Raw genomic sequence first — 24,406 nt, 5'->3', positions numbered from 1 at the left:
CCTAGGCAACCTAGGTACTTCCTCGGTGGTTGCTCAGATGGTGACATTAAGACGTGGCTAGCGAAGCCGTCCATCTTGCCGGCAACCGCTGCCTCGGCAATTAGGATGGATGCTATCTCCACTGAAACTGACATCCTCAACCACCTTCAGCTTGTGCTTCGTTAGTCGCTTGAGTTCTCGAGTTTCCTATAACGTAGCTTCTATTCATTATTGTCTCTGTACCTTGCATGATGGTGTGACTGCCCCGTTCTACCTTGTTTCTCTCTTCGCCTTACCTTGCCAGCATCTGGCAAATCATTTCTAAATATCTCTGGCATTAGGCGCCACGCAAGCCTAGCTGTCTTCAAAGTCTGAAGAACTCTAGAGCTCATATTGCGAACCAACGAAAATGACGTCTGCCTTCTATGTCAAGGAGCACCTCGTCGAGGGCCAACACATCCGGGAATATGCCAATGCCACTGCCCATTCACAAGACGAAGTTCTCCATCTGTCTGTAAAACAATACATTCCCAGGGACAACCTGCACCCGAAACCCGGTGATGTTACAGTCATCGCTTCCCATGCCAATGGATTCGTCAAGGTGAGTTTGTATTTTGTTGATGATAATACTAGAGAGCCTATTCTGATCGAATACTGCAGGAGCTGTATGAGCCGCTGTGGGAGGATCTCGTGAGGGAACTCGGAAAGCAAGGCGTTGGCGTTCGAGGCATTTGGATAGCCGATGTCGCGTGGCAGGGTCAGAGTGGAATCATCAATGAGGACAAAATTGGAAATGACCGTGAGTCTCTCTCGCACTGCTCTCTATACCTACCCTATCGGTCTCAAGGCTAATCAATTGTTCTACTTCGAAGCTTCGTGGCTTGACCACACCCGTGACCTCCTCAACATGGTCAATCATTTCCGGAGGGAGATGCCTCGCCCTCTTGTTGGGATTGGCCATTCGTTTGGTGCCAATATCATCGTGAACTTGGCCCTCATGCACCCGCGGCTGCTCCAGCATCTGGTGCTCCTGGACCCTGTTTTATCCCGCTTTGCCAAACATGGTCCTGCCTATGGATTCTCCCCCATGAAGCAATCGTCCTTCCGACGTGACATTTGGGCGTCCAGGGAGGAGGCCGAAGCGAGTTTCCGCCGCAACAAGTTCTACCAAACGTGGGATCCGCGTGTCCTCGATGCCTGGGTCAAGTACGGTATTCGTGAAACACCGACCAAGTTGTATCCAGACGCTGGCAAAGCGACCTTGACGACCACAAAGCACATGGAGGTCTTCACCTACTACCGCCCCACGGCACAAGCCTATGGCAAGGACGGCAAGAGACATGTGGATCGGCAAAAGCTTCCCGACGCGGGCGATCATCTGGACAAGTACCCCGACTTTCCCTTCTACCGCCCCGAGGGGACCCTCACGGCAGAGAGGCTACCTGCGTTGAGGCCGAGCGTCTTGTGGGTGTACGGAGGGGAGAGTGATATTTCCAGTCCGGAATCGAAGAAGGAGAAGCGGGAGATGACTGGTGTGGGGGCCGGGGGCAGCGGCGGTGTGAAGGCTGGCCGGGTAACGGACGTGACGGTTGATGGGTTCGGTCACTTGGTCCCCATGGAGGCCACTACTGTCTGTGCCGAATATGCCGCCACTTCGATAGTGCCCGCGATCGAGAGATGGCGCCAAGAAGAGGCCGAGTATCAGAAGTGGGCGAAGAAGTCCGACGTCGAGAAGCAGATGATTGATGACGAGCTAAGAGGGTGGATCGGTTCTTTGAAGCCGAAGGAGAAGCTGTAGAGAGCTTAGCTGTGTGTTTGCCTTTGCCCTTGTTTCGTTGGGTTGTCATATATCTAGAATTCGCTCCAGGAAATACTATCCATAGACCGAACTCCCATGTGTTTCTTCTCCATTGTTATTATATTTTCCAGGGCAATTCGGGTGAATGGCGAGGAGGATCTCGACTTGTCTCCCCACGGACGTCGATATCTGGTTGATAATTCGAATCCTCGTCGGATACCCTATAGTTGACAGAAGAGGCGTCTAGACAATCCCTGGTATTCTAGCTTCTGGTAGCCAAAAAAAAACACTCCAATCTTCGCACACCTCCTGAGAATCTTCATTCCGATGGGCGACCACTGCGGTTTTCGGCTACCTGTCTCCTTCTTATGAGACGTGGTCTTCAACTGGCTGTGCAGGTCCAGTTCGCCACGACGGATCAGCTCCCGAATATTGTCCTCGAAGGCAATGTCATCGCCGAGGGGGAGAAACGGGTCCCGGATGATAGAATGGTGTTTTTCCAGTTCCTTCAGCTTCTCTTTGGTGAGCAAAATCTCTGCTCAGAAGCAATTTTCGGAAGCGTTCCCAACAAAGTACATGACTATGGCAGGTGATGAGTGCCCTGCTCGAGTCGTATCAGCCGAAGCTATAGTATATCGAACGTTCAAGGTTATGAAAAGTATTAGTGTGGTGTGTGTTTTGAAATTTTGACCTGAGGAACCACTACTGCTCACTTCACGAGGACAACGGAGGAGTTGGGTGCAAAAGGTGCAAGACCAAGTTGAGCATCTCGAGGAAATCGTGCTCATTTATACATCTGTGTCGGACCCTAAAGTTACGGCGAATAGCCCTGGAAGGTTATGGATATAGTTTGAAACATGAAGTCAACTTTGACTTTCTTACCGGAGGTGACAGGACAAACAGGTGGTGAAAGGCTACAGCACCAAAAATTACGGTCTGCTAGAGAAAGCTTATGGATTAGGTCTGATGTTAAAATCGATTTGCGACATGCCTGACCTGCCGCCTCCTTCGACGACATGCCTGACCCCGGTAGAGTCACAGCGAGCGGAAGACGACTCGAGATAAGACGATGATCGCCCTGGTGAGGCGTGATCCAATAGCACCAAGTGGCCAAGTGACAAACAAGGTGGGATTCAACCACCGTGAATTTTGACAGGTGATATGTACACAGCCTCGAAGCTTGTCTATTTCTTCGGCTCCTCCTTCTTTTCCTCCGGCTTCGGTGTCGGCAGCTTGAACGTATCGGGTTTCCGGTCAACACCAGGACCGATCTGCTCCCACGCACTGGATCCTCCCTCGAAGTTGCGGAACGCCTGGGTGAGCTCCAGCGGCTCGGTGACAATGCGCTTCTTCTCCTCATCGTACCGGATCTCGGTGTAGCCAGTCAGCGGGAAGTCCTTCCGCAAAGGATGCCCTTCGAAGCCGTAGTCCGTCAAGATGCGACGAAGGTCAGGGTGACCAACGAAAAACACGCCGAACATGTCATAAGTTTCCCGCTCATACCAGTTGGCGCCGTCATAGAGGCTGGTGATGCTAGGGACAGGGGACGCTTCGTCGGCATAGGTCTTGACACGAATCCTAGCATTGTGGCGCACGCTCAGGAGATTGTAGACGATCTCGAACCGCTGGTCTCTGGTGGGGAAGTCAACAGCAGTCATTTCACTGAGCTGCGTGAATTCGGCCGCGGTGTTGTCTGTATATTTCAATTAGAATCGCCTGTGATATCGGTGGGTAGAAACTAACATTTCAGGAACGTGAAAACCGGAATCACCCCGGAGGGAGAGATGTAAATGGTCAATTCGTCCTTCCAAACAGAGAACTGCTGGATGTACTTGGGAAGACAGCCCATGACCCATGAGCCGTACTTGTGCAAGTTGTCTGCCTTCGACTGGTACTTGTCGGCCGGGTTGACAAGTGGAGCTTTGAGTGTCCCTATGTGGTCTCGGGGAGCAGCGCGCATGTTTTGGGCGTCCTTGGGGAGTGCGACATTCTGGCGGCTGGTGGTTGACAGGCAGCGCAAGAGGGTTTCGCTCCGAACTTGGATGGATGGATTGGCAGGCCGCAAGGCCTGAGCCATTGCTCTGCTTCTGCAAAGCTTGCTTGCCATAGCTGGTTGTGAGGGGCTGGAAGGCCAATTGATCGAGGGGCTCTCAAGCCTTCATACCATGGGAGGTCGAGGAAGTCGAGACAAACGATGATAGCAGAGGCGGGAGTCGCAAACCCGAAGTGTGGATTATGTAATTGGAAATCACGTGACTGTAAAACAATCCTACCAACCTAAGGTACCTATGTACTTAGGTACTTAAGTAAGGTACCGGAGGTTAGGTAAGGTTAGGTACCTAGGTAGGTACTTCCCGAGTAAAACTTACCGCGAACACAAACATGAACAGACTTTTTTGCTTCGGCATTCTTTTCCAACTTGCATACTGGGGACGGGTAACTCGACGTAAGTTTGAAAATCAAACAAAGAACAATATCAGCCTTTGCGCCTTGGGTGCTCTGATTCCGGAGGGTCTCAAATCTAACTAATAAGAACCTAGTCACGCTTCGCGTCTCCAACGCCAACTGTGACTCGACACGTGCGCGGAGCTTGAGATGAATCTAACCATTTTATGACTAGCGTAGAATCCAGCACCTTTCGAAGAAAGGCTCTTCGTTGATTCTTCTCCGTCTCACACCTACCAACCTATCTCCCACCTCGCAAATATCATCACGGCCGAGCATCCAGAATCAACGCTCTGGTCCTGTACTTAATTCAGAGCGTCTTTTTCGGTTCATAATTTAGACCTCCTGTCCACGCATTTCCTTAACTCCCTTCTTCGAAATCACAGTACGACCTGCGCGACATCCTTCTGGCCCATTGCCACCATCCATCCATCGCCAACATTTCCTCGCTCCTCCTCGCACTTGCAAAGACCAGCCAACCTTTACTGCATCTTCTTTCCTTCAGTTAGCCCGGCATCATGGCACCACAAGACACATTTATCGATGAGGAGGACGACACATGGTATGCAGTACCCAACCAAGCTTGACTTATCACGCCCCTGGCCCTTCTCTCTCACTCTGGTGGCTACCCACGCCTTCACAAACATCCCTGGTTGCTAACAGCTCTCAGTCCCCTCTGCATCGAGGAGTTTGATCTCTCAGATAGAAACTTCAGACCATGCCCATGTGGCTATCAGGTATGGCATTACAGCGCGTCAGGCCTCGCCTCACAGACAGGGGACGCTAACCACGGTCCGTTCACCAGGTGTGCCAGTTTTGCTTCAACAACATCAAGATGAACATGAATGGCTTGTGCCCTGCTTGCCGGCGACCTTATGATGAGAAGACAATCCAGTGGAAGGTCGTGACACAGGAAGAGTATGTGTCTTTCCGTACCCTGACTTGCCTCAACAGAACCTAACCGAGTACTAGAATCGCCGAGTTCAGGGCCAACATTCAGAAGAATCAGAAGAAGAGAGCTGCCGAGCAGCGGCAAAAAGAAGTACAAAAACGGGAGGCTGAGAAGGAGAATCGCAAGAACCTTGTTGGCGTCCGAGTCGTCCAGAAGAATCTGGTCTACGTCACAGGACTGACACCGACTGTCCGGGAAGACGAGCTGCTCAAGACCCTGCGAAAGCAAGAGTTCTTCGGCCAGTACGGCAATATCCAAAAGATTTCCATCAGCAACCGGAAAAGCTCCGACGGCCAGAACCAGTCACTGGGAATCTACGTCACCTTTGAGAAGAAAGAGGACGCAGCTCGCTGCATCCAAGCAGTTAACGGCTCCCAGAACGGTGACAGGGTTCTGAGAGCACAGCTTGGCACCACCAAGTACTGTTCGGCATGGCTCCGCCATGAACAGTGCACCAACCGGCAATGCATGTTTCTCCATGAGCTTGGGGATGAGGAGGATAGCTATACTCGCCAAGACCTCTCTTCCATGAACAGCATCAATACCCAGCGCCCCTTGCCAAGTGGCGCTTCTTCATCCCGTTCTGCTTCGAGGCAACAGGTTCATGGCCAACCACCTCAGCCAACTGCCCAGCCTATGGCTCGTACCGGCAGCAAGGATGGTTCCGAGAATAGCGATGGATCTGCTTTGCCCTCATCAGCTAATTGGGCTCGCAATCCTCAGGTTCGCAGCCGCCGGGGTAGCTATGCCACAAGCGGCGCGGCCCCCAGTCCCGCCATCTCGAATGCTTTACCTGTCACGGCCGAGGCACCCCAAGAAGCCATTGAAGAGGGCTCCCAGGACGAGATACTCGCTCCCTTGACGGAGAGCCACTCGACCGGCGGCGATTCGGCTGCTTCGACGCCGGCCGAGGCTCCAGGGCCAAATCCTCATCCTGAAGACGTTACTTTCCGCCGGCTCTTGAAGTCATTGGAGGGCTGCTCTATTTGCTTCCCGACCATTGATGGCGACCAATCCGATTATCCACCCCTCTTCGATGTCCGAGGTTGGGAAAAGCGACGACTCATGCGAGAGGATGACTCGACTCGGCTCGGCGAGGATCACCAGCAACAAGTAGACGTGCGTGAGCCATCTGAAGGCGAACCGGAGAGCAGCGGCAGCTTGGCTCTAGGCGGGGAGCCGGAGGATCGAGAACATGGGCGAGATGTGCATGGCTACGATGCCCGAAGAGGAGCAACCCAACCACCCATCCAACGATCCGGCAACGACGGGCTCTTTGGGCCCACTCTCAGTTCTACTTTCGGCCAGTCTTCCTCCACCATGGGTTCGATCGGTAGCCGCACATCGACGCCTCAGCAACAGGCGTTCATCCGTCCCCAAGGGGCGTTCGCCGATCATCTTCCCCCCGGGATATCGACACCGTCGTCAACACTCTTCCAAGGCCAGGGACATAGTCGGCAAGGATCGCGGTTTAGCTTCGCAGCCCAGAACGAGAACCAGAACGTCTCGTCATCGACGTCGGTCAAGCTGGCGGCGAATCCGAGAATCATGGCACAGCAGTCATCCATGATGCCTTCTTCGTTCCACTCCCAGCCGGGCAGCCAGTATTATGCTAGCTCGATGCCGGGACCCCCTCCGGGGCTCAAGTCGACGGGCACCCCGCCAAACATGTTTGGACAAGGCCACGGGTTTGGGGCTTCGGGATTCGGTGGCGCGGCAAAGGATTCAAACGAACTACTGCAGAGCCTCATCCGCGGTCGCGGGACCGGCAGCCAGGCTCATGAGGCTGGGAAGCGTGAGTACATGTTTTCTTCATTTCCTAATCAGTACCCACCCTCCACCTCCTCCACCCCAGCTCCTGCTTCGGGCCTCCTGGCATCGCTCTACGGTCCCCAGCCTGGAGCCTTCCAAGACTTTGGCTCAAAGCAGAAGAAGAAGGGGAAGAAGCACAGACACGCTAACACTTCCTCCTCGAGGGGGAGTGTCTTAGTAGATCTTGCGGACCCGAGTATCCTGCAGGCGAGGATGCAGCACCAGCAGCAACAGAGCAATGCCGCAGTCGGACAAGGGCTGTTTGGAGGCCAGTCGCAAGGTGGGTACAACCCCAACATGATGTACAGCACTGGGTACGGGAGGTGGTAGGCCTGAGCAGCTTCTACATCCAGTGGGGGTAGGGTGGGGGGGAATCTGGATCTGATCCGTTTCCCTCCTATTATCCTTGCTCCGTTTCCCCTTATTTTTCACTTTATTTCCGTCTTGCGCGTCATGTACTCTGGAGGCGGCGTTTTTTTGGGACCTGAAAGGCTTTGCTTCAAGGGACAACTTATGGAATCTGGCATCGGGGCTTGAGCGAGCATTGCAAGGTCTTAAGCCCCACCGGGAGGGTTCGACTGCATTGGCGTCATTTTTCGAGTTCTATTTCTGGAGAGGAGGGAAGTCTCGAGACAATAGTCCGAGCTCCCTCGATCGCTTCTACATCCACCTGGCACTTTTAAGGAGCTTTGCATTGTTTGGGTCACGGGGGGTCACGTCAGGCAAGCCATCATCGTCTTCCTTCGATTTTGCAACATGTACGTTAACTTCCAACCCAGTTTCCGCACGTACATAATGGGCTGGGTGGCGTCGGACTGGTAAAATAAAGCATTTTTCAGCCATGGTGCGCCACTTGTATTATCCCACTGCGGAAGACGATGGTGGCAGCTTCGACGTGACTCCAACTTCTTGTATATAAACACGATGCGATGTTGCGGCTAGCCTCCTGCCTTCTGCCTCCTGCCAAGTGGCCTCCCTCTCGCTGCCTTCCGGCCTCACTCCCACTTTTTGTCGTTTGACTGGGCTAACCTTTCGGTGCAGAAGACGAACTGCCTTCACTAGATGAAGCTACCAGTAGTGTAGATGCGCTTGTTTCAGATGAACCGGCGCCTGACACAAGTCGCCGCCTCGGAGGTGGCTTCGAGGTGTTCCATGCTCCTCCGGTGACACCGGCAATCCCACCTGGTCTGGGGCTTCCACATGGTCATCCGTCCCCAGCTGTGTCGCACTCCCTCGCCCAAGGAACCCTCATCGGTCGGCAAACCCCGCCCGCAGTCGCAGTACCAGTTACACCACTCATACCTCCCTCCCGTCTCATGAGCAGTCAGGGCGGGAAGGCCGTTACCCCTGCAATGGGATCGGAGGCGAAGAAGACCATACAAGATTTGGCTCTAGAGTCTGGCCTCTCGAAAGATATCGCTTCCCAAGCTTCAAAGTCCAAATCGAACAAGCTCCTGGAAGACGAAGATTTCCCTGCCCTCGATACTCGGAAGCCCAGCGGGCCATCACAGAGCACTACTGCGGCAGCGAAATCGAAACCGACCTCGACCAAGGCTGCCACTGTTGCGGCTAAGAAGCCTGTCGATAAATTCGAGAACAAACCTAGCCGGGAAGCCGTTGCTGAGTCGTCGGTCGGTTCAGCTTACAAGCCAGAATCGCGAGCCAATCAGAAGAAACCGACGCCGGGGGTCTCGAACATCGCGGTTCCTACCAAAACTTCACAGGCCAGGCTACCTGACTCGCAACTGACTGCAGACAAACCTACCGCCAAGGATTCCGCGTTCCCCGCTTTGCCTACACCGACAATGACTTCGGTCTCGTCCCCCATCGCGCGGAACGCGCCCAAGACGCTTCGAGTTGTGCCCACACCGAAGAGCGAAGTCCCGCCCCCCACTTTTGCCGGAGCAACAGGGGGGGCAGTGTTTGGTGGACCTTCGTTGCGCTCCGCTGTCTCTATGCGACCGGAAACACCTGCGAGCGAATTAATCTCTGATAGCGCCTCGATCATATCCGCGTCAATTTCCGCGTCGCGGACGAGCTCACCGCCTCCAACCAAGGTGGGAACTGCGCCCGTTCGTTCGACAACCAAGAGCCAGCAGCGGAAAGCAAGAAAGGAGGCTCTAAAGAAAGACGCTGCGGTGATTACCGTACAGCCCAAGCAGGAGGCCGAAGTGGAGCTCGGACCCATTCTCGGCAGAAAGAAGAAGCAGAAAAAGGAAATGACGGGTAGCTCAACTGCTACACCCGTAGAAAGTCGTTCTGGAACACCGGTGCCGGATGCACCGCAACCGTCTCCTGTGGAGGAATCGAAGCCGACGAAGGAGTTAAAGCCAACGAAGGAAGTGAAATCGGCCAAGGAAGGGAAACCGACCAAGGCAACGAAACCGACCAAGGAGGCGAAGTCTGCGAAGGACACCAAGCCGGCCAAGGATGCAAAGTCTGCGAAGGACGCGAAGCCGACCCAGGACGCGAAGCCAGTCCGGGAGGAGTCGTCGACATATCGCTCAACAGCCCACGAGACGACAACCTTGACGGAAGAGAAGCCGCCGCAGAGAAAGAAGGCTGCGGATATCAAGGGCAAGGCCAGAGAAGCCGTGAGCTCGGAGCAATCGCTGCCCAATTCGACGATGACCGCTACAGCGCCTGCGACACAGCCTCTGCCAAGTCCTGCGTCTACTCTGCTAGACCTCCAAAGTGCCGGTGTCCTCCCAAAGGTGGTCGACAATCTCGCCTTCGCCAAGCCAGTGCCCGGCCTTAATGATAGGCATAGACATGACCACCCTCCAAGCATTTCGGCGGCAGATATAGCGACGCCCATACCCACGAAGTCCATTGTCACGGAGGAGGATCAAGCTGCGTTGTTGGCGGGCAAGCCGGTTCGAAAAGTGATCGACGGCGTGCGGATCCTGCTAACACCCAATGGCGACTGTGTGCGAAACCTCAGCGAGGAGGAAGAGGATACCTTTTTGGAACTCCAAGCGCGAGTAGCTGAAGCAGCGGCCAGCCCCGCAGCTTTCGTGTCATCTCGCCACGAGCCCGCCGGTGGCTTCAGCCTCATCAAGGGAAGGGCTGTCCCAAACGGGCCACCAGGATATTTCCCCCAGGCGCCAGGGGCCTACCCCTCGGACCCTGTAAGCAAGATCCACCGAGAGGAGGCCATCTACTACATCAACCAGTACGTCCTGCCACGGCTGAATCTGGGCACCATCAACTTGGAATTCCCCGGCTCGTGGAAGTCGACATTCCCGGACGGGAAAGTCAACGTGGCCGCGACCGTGGCCAACCTCAACTCCTTCGCCCCGTGGATATACAGGAGCGGTCCCGGTGCGGACGACACCGCGCCTCCGGAACTGAGCTACCCGGCTCCGATCGGAGGACTGTCCAACACGTCTACGCACCCAGGTCTCGCGTCCGTGCTGGAAATCACCGCCAGCGGCGTGCTGGGTCCAAGCCCGGACGCCGTCTCCGCCCCACCTTCCCACAGCAACGCCGGTGTGGCCGGCAAGTCCGGCCCGACCATGGCACCCAGTCCCTTCGGAAGCGTCCCGCTCATGAGTCTTGAGGACGCAGAGCAAGGGCTGGCAGCGGCGCGCAAGGAGACGGAGAAGCTGGAGAAGAGCCTCAACCAGTTGATTAAGAGGAACAGGCGGCTCTTCACCATCAGCAGCGGCGGCGGGAGCCATTGACTATCTTCAAGCATCATGCCCAGACCGAGACCGCTCGACCTGTCCAAGTTTTCTGACTCGTCGGGCCTGTTGCGGACCGTAAGGGCGGTTGACGGGCTGGGTGGCGCCGTCTTTGCGGCGCTGTGGCTGGCCATTGCGCTGGTCGAGTGTTTCGTTGCGTTGCTGGTTAAGGGCGGCGTTTATGCAATCGAGTTTGTCTGTCTTGTGCTCGACTGGATCGGTGCCGTTTACTAGGCACCAGAGAGCTGGGGGGAGAGTGTATTTGGAAAACTCTACTCAGCGGGCGTACTTCCTGGGCTGAAAGCGCCCAGTGTCTGATATGTTTTGTTTCTGTTAAGAATATCAGTGTACGGCAGGATACCCCATGTGTTGGCAATATGCACATTAGAGGATCGCAGGATTTGCAGTTTGGAGCGAGCAACTATGCCCGTTCAGGGGATACTTTAATACATCCAGCGAGCGAATAGATCCATAGAAGAGCAGAGATGTAATATACAGTGTATTCTGAAGAAGTTGCAACCCCTTGAAGTATTCGATTATTTTTCTTGCTCTCTTAAGCTGAGCAGGGTGACCAGTCTAACCATCGTAGACTGAGTGGTGTAGCCCCACAAAGGATTAACTTCAAATACCCCGTTCACTTCCGTTAACGCTACACAGAAGAGAGTAGGGATAAAAGAGAATACCATGACTGGAATGGAACGCGAACTCCCACTTCCTTCTACTTCACGCCCCCGTTTGTCCTCCCCGCGTCCCAGCTCTCCCTTCCAGCCACTCCGCGACAAGCCCCTGGCAGCGAGTGCCCAATTCGGCTTCTGCATCCGCACTTCCGACATCAGCCACCTGCACTCTGCCGTGGACTTCGTCGTCCCAATCCTCAAAGTCTGGATCCCACTTCGCCCGCTCCTTCAGCTCAAGCTTCTCCACGCTCCGCCGCATCAGGCCAGCTAGCTCCATGGCCTGCATCTTGAAGCTGTGCTCGCCCGAGACGGGGCCCTTCTTTGCGGTCCTGATCCTGCGCCGAGCCGTGGTCGGCCTCGGGATGGGCGGCGGCGACTCGTGCAGTAGCAACGTCTCGGGGATCCTGAGCGTGGACTGGCGGGGAGGGAAGGCGAGGTACCCCTTCCTGGGAGGACTGGGCGGCGGTGTGGTAGAATCCGCGTTGTCCGGGTCAAGGGGGTGGAGCGAGAGTTCATCCACCGCCCTCTGGAAGGAGGATGGTAGCGACGACGGGTAGAAGTCGTCGGGGATGAGGAGCCCAGGGTTGTGGAAGAGGAGAGAGGAGCTTGCGAAGGGGTCGAATAGATTCGCCGGCGAACGGAAGAGAGCAGGCATCTGCTGCTTGAGGTAGTGAAACATGGACCCCGGAGTCTCGAGTGCCTCTCTCGAGAGTGGCTTTAGGCCCCTGGATTTGTGGATTGGATGGTCTGGGAGGAACATGGTCCAATTGTAAATGCCGTTATAGGCTACCAAGCCCCGAATGGCCATTCGTTGATGGGGGTAACACTCGGTCAGAGCGAGGGAGGCGGCAAGGCTTGCACCGAGATAGGACCCGTATACGTAGATATCCCGCCGGCCAGAGCCGGGTGGGGAGAGGTTGTCCGCGATCCATGAATAACCAAAGAGCGTGTCATGGAGAGGAGTAGGCCAATGCAGGGGTGACGCGGCTTTGGGTCCCCCATAGGCTTGTCTGGGTGCTGCTGATGCGTTCTGGTCCGGCGAGGACTCGGGCCACCTGTAGTTGATCACTGCCGTTGGGTACGGCTCTAGGAATGCCGGCAACACAGGCCCCGACCCAGAACCAGATCCCAGGTGAAAGAAAGGGGGGAGGTAGATCAATAAGGGCCTCGAGGGGTCTGCACGGGATACATTGTGAAGGCTAGTCGTATCAGCTTTGCACTCGATCGTTCCTCCCTAGCAACAACTGCGGAGAGTCTAAGAGTTAGATTCGTAGCTCAGTTCCACCTACCTGAGTGTAACATGGCCAGAGGATGCGCAAGGCACAGCAACAGTCTCAACGCGGGACGGCGAGCTGAAAAACCTGCGAGGGTGCCGAGTCTGCAAGAACTGTGGTGTCGTTCTCACCCACCATCCTCGCATCTTCCAGTCAGATACCCGTTGGCTTATACTTCTAGGCGGCCTCGCCCTTTCGTCAGTGCCTCCATCAACTCGTGAGTTTGCTTGTTAGATGCGGTTGAGAGGACTTTGGTGTCTGACCAATCACAAAGGACTGATCAGCGGAAAATGAGGACCCTGCAGGGTATGGAACACGTGCCACCATATTCCCGGGAATCGACGTCACCACGATCTTTGTCTCCTTTCTTTCTAGCCTTGGTGTTTAGCTGGCGCCGGACCACCTGATCCGTGAGGTCTGATAAACTACCTACCGCCATGCGGATGGCAACGACGACCAGACTTCTGCCATAATGCCGCCTCCGCGAATGCCCACAGGGCTCCGTAACGATCTATTTGTTAAGTTCTGACGCCAGCTTATCTGTATGTCCTAGTCGGGGATAACGTCTCTGCAACTGTAAGCCCCTGCCGACGCCCCTCAAGATGAGTGACGCAGGTGGCGGCCGTGCTAGGACCATGGACAGCGAGGACGACCCGGCGGAAGTCGAGCCCAGGTAGGATCCCGCTCCAATCACTACGGACAATGCTTTGCTTTGCTTTTCTTTACAACAAATAAATAACCCAAATCCAGTTGGATATGGTTCGCATCGTCGGCATTCCCCATGATATGCGGCACCCTGGGGCCAGTAGCGAATGCCTTTAGCATCTGCGCTCTTGCACGACCATGGAGGCAGTTTATTGCTCCCGGGGAAGACATCCAGGACGCCCAGAACGTTCCTGATCCGACATGGTTGATCGCCATTAACGCCATCCAGCTGGCCATTGCCATCGTGGCCAATCTTTTCCTCCTACTGAACATGGCCAAGCGGATACGGTTCGCCATCGCCCAACCGGTGACCATCATCGGCTGGTATACTTCGTCCCTCTGCTTGATTGCACTAGAAATTTCCGCTGCTTGCCATCTGCAACTCCAGCCCGCCAACGTCCATGTCTGGTCGCAGGGCTTCTACTACGGGATTTACGCTGCTGTCCTTTACTTCCTTGTTGCCTCCCTCATGACTGTAACCTTCCTTGGGGCGCAGTTTGGATATTACGTTAAGGACTTTAGCCTCACCGCGAGCCAGAGGACGTTGATGTTGCAGACCATCATGTTTCTGATGTATCTGCTCATCGGCGCCCTCGTATTCTCCACCGTCGAGGACTGGAACTACCTTGACGCTCTGTATTTTGCCGATGTTACACTCTTCACCATTGGCTTTGGCGATTATGTTTGCAAAACCATCCTAGGACGCTGCCTTCTTTTCCCCTACGCTTTGATCGGTGTTATCAGCCTAGGTCTCGTCATCGGTTCCATTCGCAGTCTGATGCTGGACAAAGGCAAAACGAGGCTAGGTGCTCGCATAATGGATAAGAAACGACGTCGGAAATTGCGCCGCATGACTCAGAGGGGCAAAGACGAAGTCCTGGAGCCGATCCGAGATTCAACGGTTGAGAGGACACGAAGTGCAGGGACTTCTGGCCTAACTGAATTCGAGCGGAGAAGAGAAGAGTTCAAGCTGATGCGCCGTATCCAGCACCAGGCCGCACGGAGGCGGCGATGGCTTGCCTTGGCCGTGTCCACAGGCGTTTGGCTAGTCCTGTGGCTGGTCGGCGCCGAGATCTTTCTTATCTGCGAACGGAAGTATCAAGATTGGACATATTTTGATGCTTTTTACCTCTGTTTCGTTAGTCTGCTCACAATCGGCTATGGAGACGTGACGCCTATTTCCAACGCTGGCAAATCCTTCTTCGTCTTTTGGTCCTTATTGGCTTTGCCCACGATGACGGTCTTGATCTCCAATGCCGGGGATACAGTCGTCAAGGGTGTGCGGGATGTCACAGACAAGCTTGGTTCTATCACCATCTTACCCGGTGAACGAGGGTTCAAAAAAGACCTAAAGAGCGTGATTAAGATGCTATCGTGCGGGGCGATCTTTGAGGAGGACGTCGAAGAATTACCGCCCGGGTTCCTCGGGAATGCACAGCCAAGCGATACGAACATGGACGAGACCTCTGAAGAAGAGGGAGTCACAGAACGAGAACAAGGTCATACTGAGCCTGACGTCGAGAAGGGAGATAGGCGCAAGGCCGAGGACGAAGCCGCCGAAAGCAGCATGTCCGCGAATAGGACATCGAAATCTGGAGAGAGATCTAGGGCAAAAAGTCGACAGCCACCATCCCGAAGCGGTGCCTCAACACAACTAAGTCGTCAGCGAAGCCTGCCAGTGACGCGGCAAGGGCTGGCCAAGATCCCAACCCGGAATGCCGAGTATCACCTAGTGTTGATCGAAGAGATTGCACAGCTTACACAAGATCTCAAACATGACCCGCCCCGTAGATACACGTACTACGAGTGGGTGCGGTATCTCAAGCTCATTGGCGAGGACGAAGCCAGCGCCGAGACACATCTGAAATGGGGGCTGAGCGATCGTGGGAAAAGCAGATCTCACAATAACGACGAGCAGGCGAATGGGAGTGCAGATGCCCACACCAACAAGTCTAGCGACTGGGAGATGAAAACCCAGGATGATGGGAAACCGAAATGGAGTTGGGTGGGGGACGGGAGTCCCTTGATGTGCTCACAAGACGAGACGGAGTGGATATTGGAAAAGCTCACTCAGAAATTGACTGACGAGCTGAAGGAGGAAGCTACGGCTGGCGAGAGTAGACCAACTAGGAGGCGTAGGAGCAGGGGGAAAGAAAGGAGGGAACCGTGACAAGCAGGCTATTCGGACATTGGAAGCATTGGGGGCGTTTCGAGCTAAAGCGAATCACTCACTTGGTGACGCAAGGATGAACTCGCATGGTATGATTCCTTTTGGGGTCCTCGGGTCCTGTCAACCAAGTTCAGGACGAGGAGGGGACGATAGCATGGACCGGAGTTAGCATTGGAATAAGGAGTACTGCCAGTGGTCACATTGGTAGTAGTGCCAAGAGATGTTCAAATAGATGGCCCAAAAGAGTGCCTGAAAATTCTAGAAGGCCAGTGCATATTGCTATGTATGTACAATACAATACATGCATACGTCTGGGCGAATGTGCATCCTCGAATTACAATACCTACACAGTAGGTATACGACGAGACTGTGCCTGCCCAGAATTTTTGACCAATCATTTCATACGCAAAACAAATGTTTCAAGGGCCGGCTTTACAGATCACCAGCTCCGAACCTCCGAGAGCAACGTCAGAAAAGCAAGCATGCAGTTTGCCTCTTCAACCTAACCGAATTTTCTCAATGACAACAGGCAGGAAGGTACCTACCGTACCGATATAAGTGCCTGCCCGTCTTTGAGGGCAGGCAGGGGAAGGACGCCGAACAGCCAATGATAGTCGACCTAAAAAACCGGCTTACTTCCCTGTCTTCCCATTCGTCACTTGTCCACGGCCACACGCAGGTATAGCAGCCCGTCAAGGTGCAGAGCAACACAAACGGGTAGGTGTGTCCATGTATAAAGTACTCATGGCCGTACCTTTGAGATATTGGAGTCCCCTGTTTTGCTCAAATATAAATACAATACAAACACGACCACTCACGTCGTAAGCGGCACTCAAAAGTCCGCCCATCATCCGCCGCACCCCCTTCCCCCAACATAACCCTCTCAGTACCTAGGGAATTCCCTCCAGGCAGTTGGTCTCCGTGACCCTCCAAACCATTCATTCTATCAGGCGGTATCACGGTGGCATCTCAGATAAATCTACCCTCAGTCGGATATCAAAGTGGACATCCTGCCCACGCCATGTCCCTAGTAGCCCTGAAAAACCTCTTCTGGAGGACCGCCGACGCAGACGCGGAGTCGCGACGGTGTGTGATCCGACAACGAGATAGCTCAGGACGGCAAAGCTCCGAAGACTCAGCAAGAACCATCACCCACGCCGACCTTGAGGCCCAGCAACGCATCCCTTTACTTGGCCAGGAGGTCACGGCACCCCTGCCAAAGAGCTTCAAGGTCGACGCCCGGGTGATCTCTGACGCGACTATTGGCCTCTCGGACGGCCTAACTGTCCCATTTGCCTTGACAGCAGGCCTTTCTGCCCTGGGAGATACTAGGATCGTGATATTCGGCAGCCTAGCCGAGTTGATAGCGGGCGCGATATCGATGGGGCTCGGCGGGTATCTCGGTGCGAAGAGCGAGCTGTAAGTGCTATCCTCACTGCGTAGAACCCGGTACTCTCCAGGCATATCGTATCTCTCGGCTCAGCTTCAGCAAAACGAACTAACACCGGAATTCCATCCGCAGGGCCTCATACCAAGAAACCCGGTGCCAGACAGAGAGGCTCGTCCAGAAGGACCCCCAGGCCGTAGTCGCTGAGGTCCGGGATGTGTTCGCACCGTACGGGCTGCCGGCCCAGACTCTCGATGACCTGGCTGCCCACCTGTCGGCCTCGCCCCGGCTGGTCGACTTCGCGATGCAGTTCCAACACTGCGCGCAGGAGCCGGCCTCCTCGAGGGCCCTCACGTCCGCCATCACCATTGCGTTGGGGTATTTCCTGGGCGGACTGCTTCCGCTGGTACCGTACTTTTGCGTCGAGAAGAATGATTTGCTCAGAGCGTTGTACATCTCGATCGGCGTCATGGCGGTTGCCCTATTCTCATTCGGTTATGTGAAAACTTGCATTGTAACGGGTTGGCGAGGGTCGAAATACATACGGCAAGGCGTTTTTGGAGGCATTCAAATGGTCATCATTGGAGGCGCTGCGGCGGGGGCCGCTATGGGGTTGGTCAAGACTTTCAACGAACTTGTCGACCCTTGAAGCATTAATACAATTTGCGGTTCATTCGAAGTAATTCACGACGCTAAACTGTAATAAAACCATCGAGAACTTCAGTGGCACGCCGAGATACGCATGATAATCGAGGGAGCTGAGCATATATCCCCGGCCAAGGATTAGCAACCTACAATTCATGGAACAGTAGCTCGGTCAGATGCTGGGCAGTTGACCAATGACTTTCTCGAGACTATCTTGATAATCCAAGACAAGTGCCTCTAGAGCTGCATCATCAAGCTCAGTTGAGTCCACGCTCTTCCGCAATTCCCACCTCATATTTTCCCACACGTCGACAACGTCCAGGAGTCGGTGAGAGAAGGTATCTGAAATAAGTGTACTTAAGGTGTCTTCGTCTCCAACCTGGACTTTAGCATCCTTATATGTGGTAACACATTGAGTTGAACGAGATATCTGAAATGGCTGACAGTTCCCAGATATCGTTGGTTCGTGACTGACGACAGGGGGCTTTGGTGGCTGCCTCGTTGCAACTCTTTGGTCATCGCCTTGAAGTGGTGTGACTTTCGCTGAAGATTCGGCAATTGGAGCGTAAGATGAATCCACCCAGTCAATATTGTCATAATCAATACTGCCCTCGCCTGAAATGGCACCTCCCATTCCGTGGTGTTTTGACCCCGATGCTGCGAGCCTGTTTTCCGTGTTGTCTTGCCAAGGTGTTTGTTCGAGAGGCACCTCTGGAAACGAGTGCATTTGCAGACTGGGTCGCGCAAAATAGGGAGAAACGGCCACGTCCACCTCCATATGAGGGCCGCCATGTCTTTGCAACCCAACCGGCACTGAGCTAGGCCGAGTCATTCCTGCCCCTTCCGAAAATGAATGGAAACGAGCCCCTTGGATGGGATTCTCTGCTTGGAGCCGACCTCCGATCAAGGGACCATGATTAGAAACTGCCGGCGTTGAGGTCCTCTTTCGTTTTCCGACCCGTTGGATCTGAACCGGGGTGACTCGTCCCTCTGGGGACTGAAGCATCAGAGGCGGAGAGAAGGCTTGCGTAGTCCGTAACATGTCAGGAGACAAGGCCGGGTAGGTAGGACTGGCATTCAGGATCGACCGTTGGAGATAACTCGCGCTGGACTGGCATCTTGTGACTGTAGCCAAGGTTCCGCCACAACTCTGACACTTGATACCGAGACTACTCAATAAAGACAGAGTCTTCTGCAAAATTGGAGCGTCCGAGAAGTAGAGGTCGACAATCTTTCCCTATGTTTTGTGAGCCAGTCAGTTCACGAACGGCAGGCGTGCAGAGACGGGTTCATACCACTTGCCCATTATCAGATGGACAGTCGAAGAGCAAGCGTTTGCTTGCCATGAAATATCGGAACGTCGGAAAAGGTTCATTCGGAGTAGGAGATAACAGATCAAGGAGCAAGGATACCTCCACCGGCTAGTTAGGAATAGGGGCCTGTTGAGAATCAGAGAGCCAAGGGGGACATACCTCTGGACCTGGCTTGTTTCCAGTATAGACGAGCATGACATGTCTGGCAACTGTTTGTGTACCTTGCGAATCCGTGGCTGGGGAGATTCCTGCCTCGCGCTTTATGACCAGTTGGGCTTCACTTTGACCCTTCTGCTTCCCAGATACAAGAACCCAACGCAGTGGGCATCTGAACGGCATCTGTGGGAGAGCATGAGGTGCTGGGGTCGGCATCGTTAATCAAGCTACTGATATTCCAGCACGATGCTGTAAGTAGGGCAGATGAGATCGACGTCAGAAGCAAGGAAAACAATAGGTGGAATTGACACAGGGAAGGCCAGCTTCTAGAGCCAAGGCCACAACATCCATATAAATGGGAATCTGACTTATTTGGGTAAGTACCCATAAGACCTTGGTTCTTCCTTCCATGAGAGATCAAGGGCTTCTAGCCGAATGATGGACATCAAAAGAGGAAGGCAGCCCCGACCACGGGGAAATCATTAATCACCTGAGTTATGGGTAACCAAGGTAGGTCCTACTAGCAGCCTGAGTAGACTCCCGTCCTGTCTGTCGCTACTAGAGATCTCGAGGATCTCCGATGGTTTGCCTAGGTGTAGTCCATAAGCCATATGGAATATCATATAGTAGGTAGGTACGGGTTCTGGTACGGTTTGTTTCCCCTTCGTACCAGAGAGAGCCAGTGGTCCGTGCCATAGTTGTACCTACTTAGTAGGTATGTACCCACCTACCTGAGATAACTACCTAGGTACCTACCTAAACTGCCCCGTGCGTTTTATTGGGTGGGGCCACCTGGCCTGCACAAAAAAACCACTCAGCCTCGCGTTACCGGGAACGCAACGCGACCTGCACACAACAATCAGCCTTCCGTCCCCATTGTTAACTCCACCTGCCCGACAAAACAATCGTCAACACAAACATCAATAAAGATAGTGTCAATCGATCGAGACAATCACAACCTGCGGGTTCATGCGCAGAGATGGCGCCGCCAAGATCGGTGGAGGCACCAGAAATGGCCCCGGTGCACACAGTCGATCGAACTCCTCAATATGAAGAGTTCATGGCAAGGCTCAGAGAATTCCATGAGAAGCGTGGCACAAATCTTGACCCCTTGCCAAAATTGGGCCTCAATCATGTTGACCTCTTCAAGCTCTTCAACTACATTGTTGAGCGTGGCGGCTACGACAAAGTTTCGGACGAGAAACTCGCCTGGCGAAGGATGTGCGAGGGATTGGGCCTGATGACGACCAATCCCCCGGCAGCTGCCTTTGGCCTCAAATCCATATTCTACAAGAACCTTGCAGCATTTGAAATCAGGACTGTCCACAACAAAGAACCCCCGCCTCCGGAGATCCTCGAACATATCACTGCTCGAGGTAGTGGCCTCCTTACGCGGACATTGGAGACCTACAAGACGAACCGCCGAGACACAGCCCATGAGCGCTCGGATGGAGATGATGGTACACCTGTCAGGGATCGGCGACCCGAGGATATTCCAGGCTCTGCTCGAGCCTCAAGAGGGCTCCGAGAGGCGCCTCCCCAGAGGGTCATCTTCCAACCCGATACTGCCCCTCCGAGACAGTCCCGGCAAGCTTCTGGCCAGCATACCACCCCGGCTGCCCACACTTCCCACCCTTCACCTCATACCCAACCCCATTCCCATTCCCACAACCTCATCCAGCCTCCAAACATGCAGGCTCTCCGTCTCCAATCCCAGCGCGACAGTCCAACAGCTGCATGGAGACCCGCCAATCCCGAGCAGCAGCTGGGGGTTGTTCATAGCTACCAACCCCAAGACCCCACTGGGACACCCGTGCGCGTCGTACCAACACCGATGAATGCCCCCGAGGAGTTTTCTCGCTCGCGGCGACTAGCTAGCATGCAGGCTGTGGGGAGCATGCAGGTTCGGCCCCCTGGAAGTAAGTTGAATGCACAGATGCTCCTCAAAGTGGTTGGAATCGCCATGCTAACTGGGCCCAGCTGGTTCTGAGGGACCGAACATCTATCTGCGCTGCGTAACAGCTCTTCGAAGCGGAATCCGGTCGGAACAAACTTTCGGTCTCCACCATCTGGTCAAAATATCCTTTGAGCGCGGGGAAAAGTTCCGTTTTGAGCAATTCCCTGGTCTTGTTGACGGATTGGCTGAGAAGGCTCTTGAAGTTGGAAACCTATTCTACCATGTGAACTGGACAATAACCTTCGACCATGACCAGGAGGGCGGTCCCATTGGAGAGCTAGACGGGAGCGAAGGGACACCGGATATCCTCGAGAGGATTGCGAAACTGACGCCCAAGGACGTCCAAGATAGCATTCGCCCGGCGGAATTCTCGGACCAGCTGGTGCTGATTACTGAGGCCATGCTCACAATCCGCAACATGGCCATGCTCTACGACAACGCCTCCTATCTCTCGGAATACCCTGTTCTCAAGGATCTGCTCTGCATCATCCTACATCTTCCGAAGAAGGAGGTGGTGGTGGAACTGAAGCATTTCGCCCTCGACATCGCCGAACAAGTCACACCATGCCTCATTTTGGAATCGGATGATCCTCTCTACAAGACATTGCTGGCCCAACTCGACTCAGATGATCGAGGCTGCATCCTCACTGCTCTACGAGCCATCGGCCGCGTCTCGATGAACCTGGCCCAGACAAACAAGTTGGGTGGAGTGCCTGCTTCTGTCCTTGAAAACGTCATGAACTGGCTCCTGCTCAACGATGACGAGCTGCTGGATGCCTGCCTTGATTTCCTCTACCAGTACACAGCAGTTGTCACCAATGTCGATAGTCTCCTGAAGGCCGTCAAAGTGGAGCACCTGGTCACCCACCTAGTCCGACTTCTCTCGCATGGTGCAAAGCGCGAGAGCAAGGAACTCGTCATCGAGCCGGAGCATAAAACTCCTGGAGGCGAGTTTATCGTTGAGATCCCCAGAGATCTCTTTGAGCGGCTTCTTGCAGCAGAGGAACCGGAGCGGTGCTATCAGTGGTTGCGGTGTTTGTTCGAGGAAGATCCGGAATCTCAAATCACCCAGATCGCCGTCTGGCAGGCATATACCAATTCTTTCCTGGAGCCGCTCAAGAAGAGCGGACGGAGCCTGATCAATGCCGCCGAGTTCATCCGCAACATCAGCCAGGTGTACCAGAGCGCGGGGGCTCAGATAGTGCGCGACCACGGCCCTATGGGCGAGGTTAATCGCTTTATCATCAAGGGAATCCGACCACGCTCGCGACCGATCAGCCCCGACGGCCGGGAATACTTCCGTTGCCTGTGGGCACGCAATGAACCCAAGCCCGGTGAACCAGTCAAGTGCGGCGTCTGGTTTGCCAGTGCCAAGCCGATGTATTATCATATCATCGAGCACCACCTTGGCAAGGAACTGCGCGACAGTGAAGACGGCAGCAACAAGGAGGTCAGCAACAAGGACGATGGGGTCGCGCGCTCATGCGTGTGGGGTGGTTGCAGGAAGTATCCGCAGCCCATTAAGCTTCCCTTCATCACCTTCATGGCCCATGTGAAAACACATCTAGTCATAGAGGAGCGCAAGTACAACGCCCCACAGCACACCGACATTTCGCAGACACCCGGTGGTTCGATCATCAGCAGCAACAAGCGTCCTAAACCGCCGTATGTCCGTCCGGCAAGGATCATCAACCTGACCTACCAGGAGACTGTCACCGTCCGCGACGAGCGCAACCCGAACGCGCTCCCCCAGGCAGCCGGAATCCCGCTGAGCGCAATCCTCGTTCTCCGGAACATTGCTCGCAACGTTGTCAAGACCGAGGCCGAGGAAGAGCTACTCAAGCTCCAAGAGAATAAGGGTGAGGGTGAGAATGGGGGCTGGAACGAACGACTCTTCCGGCCCATGTTGCCACGCCTCTATGAAATCATGGCGGAGAACAAGAGTCTTGCGCCGCATATTGCAAGCCTGTTGCAGCTGCTCGAGTTTTGAGTGGCCGTGGCCAGGCAAACAGGGGAAATGCGCTGATTTAGCGGCCCTGGTTGAAGGCGTTACAGGGTTAATTTCCTAAGCTCGTGTCTACGGCAGTGTCTGCCGGCGCGAAAGACGTCCATCGGCCGAAGCGCCCAAGGGTAAAACTCGTTGAGAGTCATGGTTTTTATGTGCCGAACACATACCCTCTGCTGGCGTTCTTGGTGAGGTATCTAAAGGGAGGGGATGTCAACTGGCTTCGATTGCTGATGGGGACCTGGCTCTATTGTCCAAGGGGACTTCGATAACGAGGACTGGTTTCTGCCTATTACACGAATTATTTGCTGAGCAGTCGCAACGATGTGGATGTAGCTTCTATGTAATCAATCAATGGATCGATCAATCGATCAATCAACCTCGCGCCAGTCAGCACTTGCAGCCTCTTTAGGGAGGTCGACTGGCGGCCATCAGTCAGTTCTAGACCCTCTAGCGTCATCCCCCGGCAGCTGTGCGACATGCAGAGGTGCATTGCTTGAAAACAAGCAATTCTTTCTGGGGCGGGACCATCCGCTGGGCCGCGCGGAAAGGGACATACATCCCGTCGCTATCTGCGAAAGCCGGTTCAAGGGTGCAGGGGGGGAGGGGGCGCGGCAATGCGAGGAAAATGGGAGGTGTGGCCCGAGCTCCTCGTTTGCGGGAGTGGCGAGCTCTTTTGAGGCTATCGTGAGTTTCTGGGCTAGATCCGGGGCTTGGGGCTGGGGCTGCCTCGGCTCCGAAGGGCCGGAAACGTCGAGACCACTGCCGATTCTGATTTCTGAGGGTGTCTCAGGGCTAGGACTGGCCAGGTCCACCAGGGGAGGGCCTTATTGGCCGCGAATGGAACGTCATGTTGGTTAGCAACCATCTTTGGGAGCAACGAACAGTGGATTTCGTTCCGTTTCACAACTCCTGGGATCTTGTGGCCCCCACGCATCATAACACTAGGTCCAAGGTTCTGTGGGGCGCGGAAAACGTTCTAGAAGGCCCTTAGCCGCGCTAGTCGCTGGCCGGGCCACTCGGAAGCTCCGAGTTTGACAACCTAGCGGTAGGTACGCACTGTACATGTGCCTAGGTAGGTAGGTAGACAGGCAAGGTAGGCAAAGACGGAATGCCCATCAGGATCTTGCTGGAGGATACGGTTGAAGAAGAATGTAAGATTCTTCAGGTATGCTGCGTTTACTGTAGTATTTGATTCAAGCTAGGTAGTGTTGCCGGATACGATCAAAACCCACTGTCCTTTTGTGCCTGGCTTAGGTACCTATTTAGTGTAGTCCGAAAGCGGATCTCGAACTTGTAGATGCCAATGGTCAAGTGATCCGTGCGCATCTAGTAAAATCTTGACATTTGTGGTTCTAGTCGTAGGGGAGAAATTTCTTTAAAAATAGACCCGATGCGAGGGGAGAGAATATTCGCCATTTCGGGATCTTCGCCTTCAGATGCCT

The 24,406-nt window shown here is 54.4% G+C and overlaps 7 protein-coding genes across 7 annotated transcripts; 5 read left to right on the top strand and 2 right to left on the bottom strand.

Moving 5' to 3' along the window:
- The first annotated feature begins 174 nt into the window (after window positions 1–174).
- On the top strand, window positions 175–2,001 carry QBC33DRAFT_168864 (alpha/beta-hydrolase). The gene is made up of 3 exons (XM_060422301.1): window positions 175–580; window positions 640–778; window positions 852–2,001. Exons 1-3 carry the CDS (start codon window positions 389–391, stop codon window positions 1,775–1,777), a joined length of 1,257 nt encoding a protein of 418 aa, XP_060288035.1. The 5' UTR covers window positions 175–388; the 3' UTR covers window positions 1,778–2,001.
- Window positions 2,002–2,961: 960 nt separating this feature from the next.
- QBC33DRAFT_554985 (NADH-ubiquinone oxidoreductase 30.4 kDa subunit, mitochondrial) lies at window positions 2,962–3,854 on the bottom strand (the record flags this gene model as incomplete). Its single annotated transcript, XM_060429578.1, has 2 exons — window positions 2,962–3,470; window positions 3,521–3,854. 2 exons carry the CDS (start codon window positions 3,852–3,854, stop codon window positions 2,962–2,964), a joined length of 843 nt encoding a protein of 280 aa, XP_060288034.1.
- Window positions 3,855–4,740: 886 nt separating this feature from the next.
- QBC33DRAFT_444148 (general negative regulator of transcription subunit 4) lies at window positions 4,741–10,672 on the top strand (the record flags this gene model as incomplete). Its single annotated transcript, XM_060424257.1, has 6 exons — window positions 4,741–4,784; window positions 4,893–4,959; window positions 5,028–5,140; window positions 5,189–7,266; window positions 8,028–9,328; window positions 9,425–10,672. 6 exons carry the CDS (start codon window positions 4,741–4,743, stop codon window positions 10,670–10,672), a joined length of 4,851 nt encoding a protein of 1,616 aa, XP_060288033.1.
- Window positions 10,673–11,056: 384 nt separating this feature from the next.
- On the bottom strand, window positions 11,057–12,902 carry QBC33DRAFT_524928 (uncharacterized protein). The gene is made up of 2 exons (XM_060426759.1): window positions 12,639–12,902; window positions 11,057–12,548 (listed from the first exon to the last, which is right to left on the bottom strand). The coding sequence occupies exons 1-2, from the start codon at window positions 12,767–12,769 to the stop codon at window positions 11,396–11,398; spliced, it is 1,284 nt and encodes a 427-aa protein (XP_060288032.1). The 5' UTR covers window positions 12,770–12,902; the 3' UTR covers window positions 11,057–11,395.
- A 96-nt stretch (window positions 12,903–12,998) lies between these two features.
- On the top strand, window positions 12,999–15,938 carry QBC33DRAFT_524925 (putative potassium channel protein). The gene is made up of 2 exons (XM_060426758.1): window positions 12,999–13,296; window positions 13,374–15,938. Exons 1-2 carry the CDS (start codon window positions 13,226–13,228, stop codon window positions 15,496–15,498), a joined length of 2,196 nt encoding a protein of 731 aa, XP_060288031.1. The 5' UTR covers window positions 12,999–13,225; the 3' UTR covers window positions 15,499–15,938.
- A 350-nt stretch (window positions 15,939–16,288) lies between these two features.
- QBC33DRAFT_168813 (VIT family-domain-containing protein) lies at window positions 16,289–17,618 on the top strand. The gene is made up of 2 exons (XM_060422300.1): window positions 16,289–16,917; window positions 17,021–17,618. Exons 1-2 carry the CDS (start codon window positions 16,520–16,522, stop codon window positions 17,532–17,534), a joined length of 912 nt encoding a protein of 303 aa, XP_060288030.1. The 5' UTR covers window positions 16,289–16,519; the 3' UTR covers window positions 17,535–17,618.
- A 2,190-nt stretch (window positions 17,619–19,808) lies between these two features.
- Window positions 19,809–22,946, top strand: QBC33DRAFT_484949 (uncharacterized protein; the record flags this gene model as incomplete). The annotated part of the gene is made up of 2 exons (XM_060425401.1): window positions 19,809–20,947; window positions 20,991–22,946. The coding sequence occupies exons 1-2, from the start codon at window positions 19,979–19,981 to the stop codon at window positions 22,944–22,946; spliced, it is 2,925 nt and encodes a 974-aa protein (XP_060288029.1). The 5' UTR covers window positions 19,809–19,978.
- Between the last annotated feature and the right edge of the window lie 1,460 nt (window positions 22,947–24,406).

Source organism: Phialemonium atrogriseum (assembly GCF_030411735.1).
Source record: "Phialemonium atrogriseum strain 8032-3 unplaced genomic scaffold QBC33scaffold_2, whole genome shotgun sequence".
NCBI lineage: Eukaryota > Fungi > Ascomycota > Sordariomycetes > Cephalothecales > Cephalothecaceae > Phialemonium > Phialemonium atrogriseum.
This window is presented reverse-complemented; position numbering and strand designations above follow the sequence as displayed.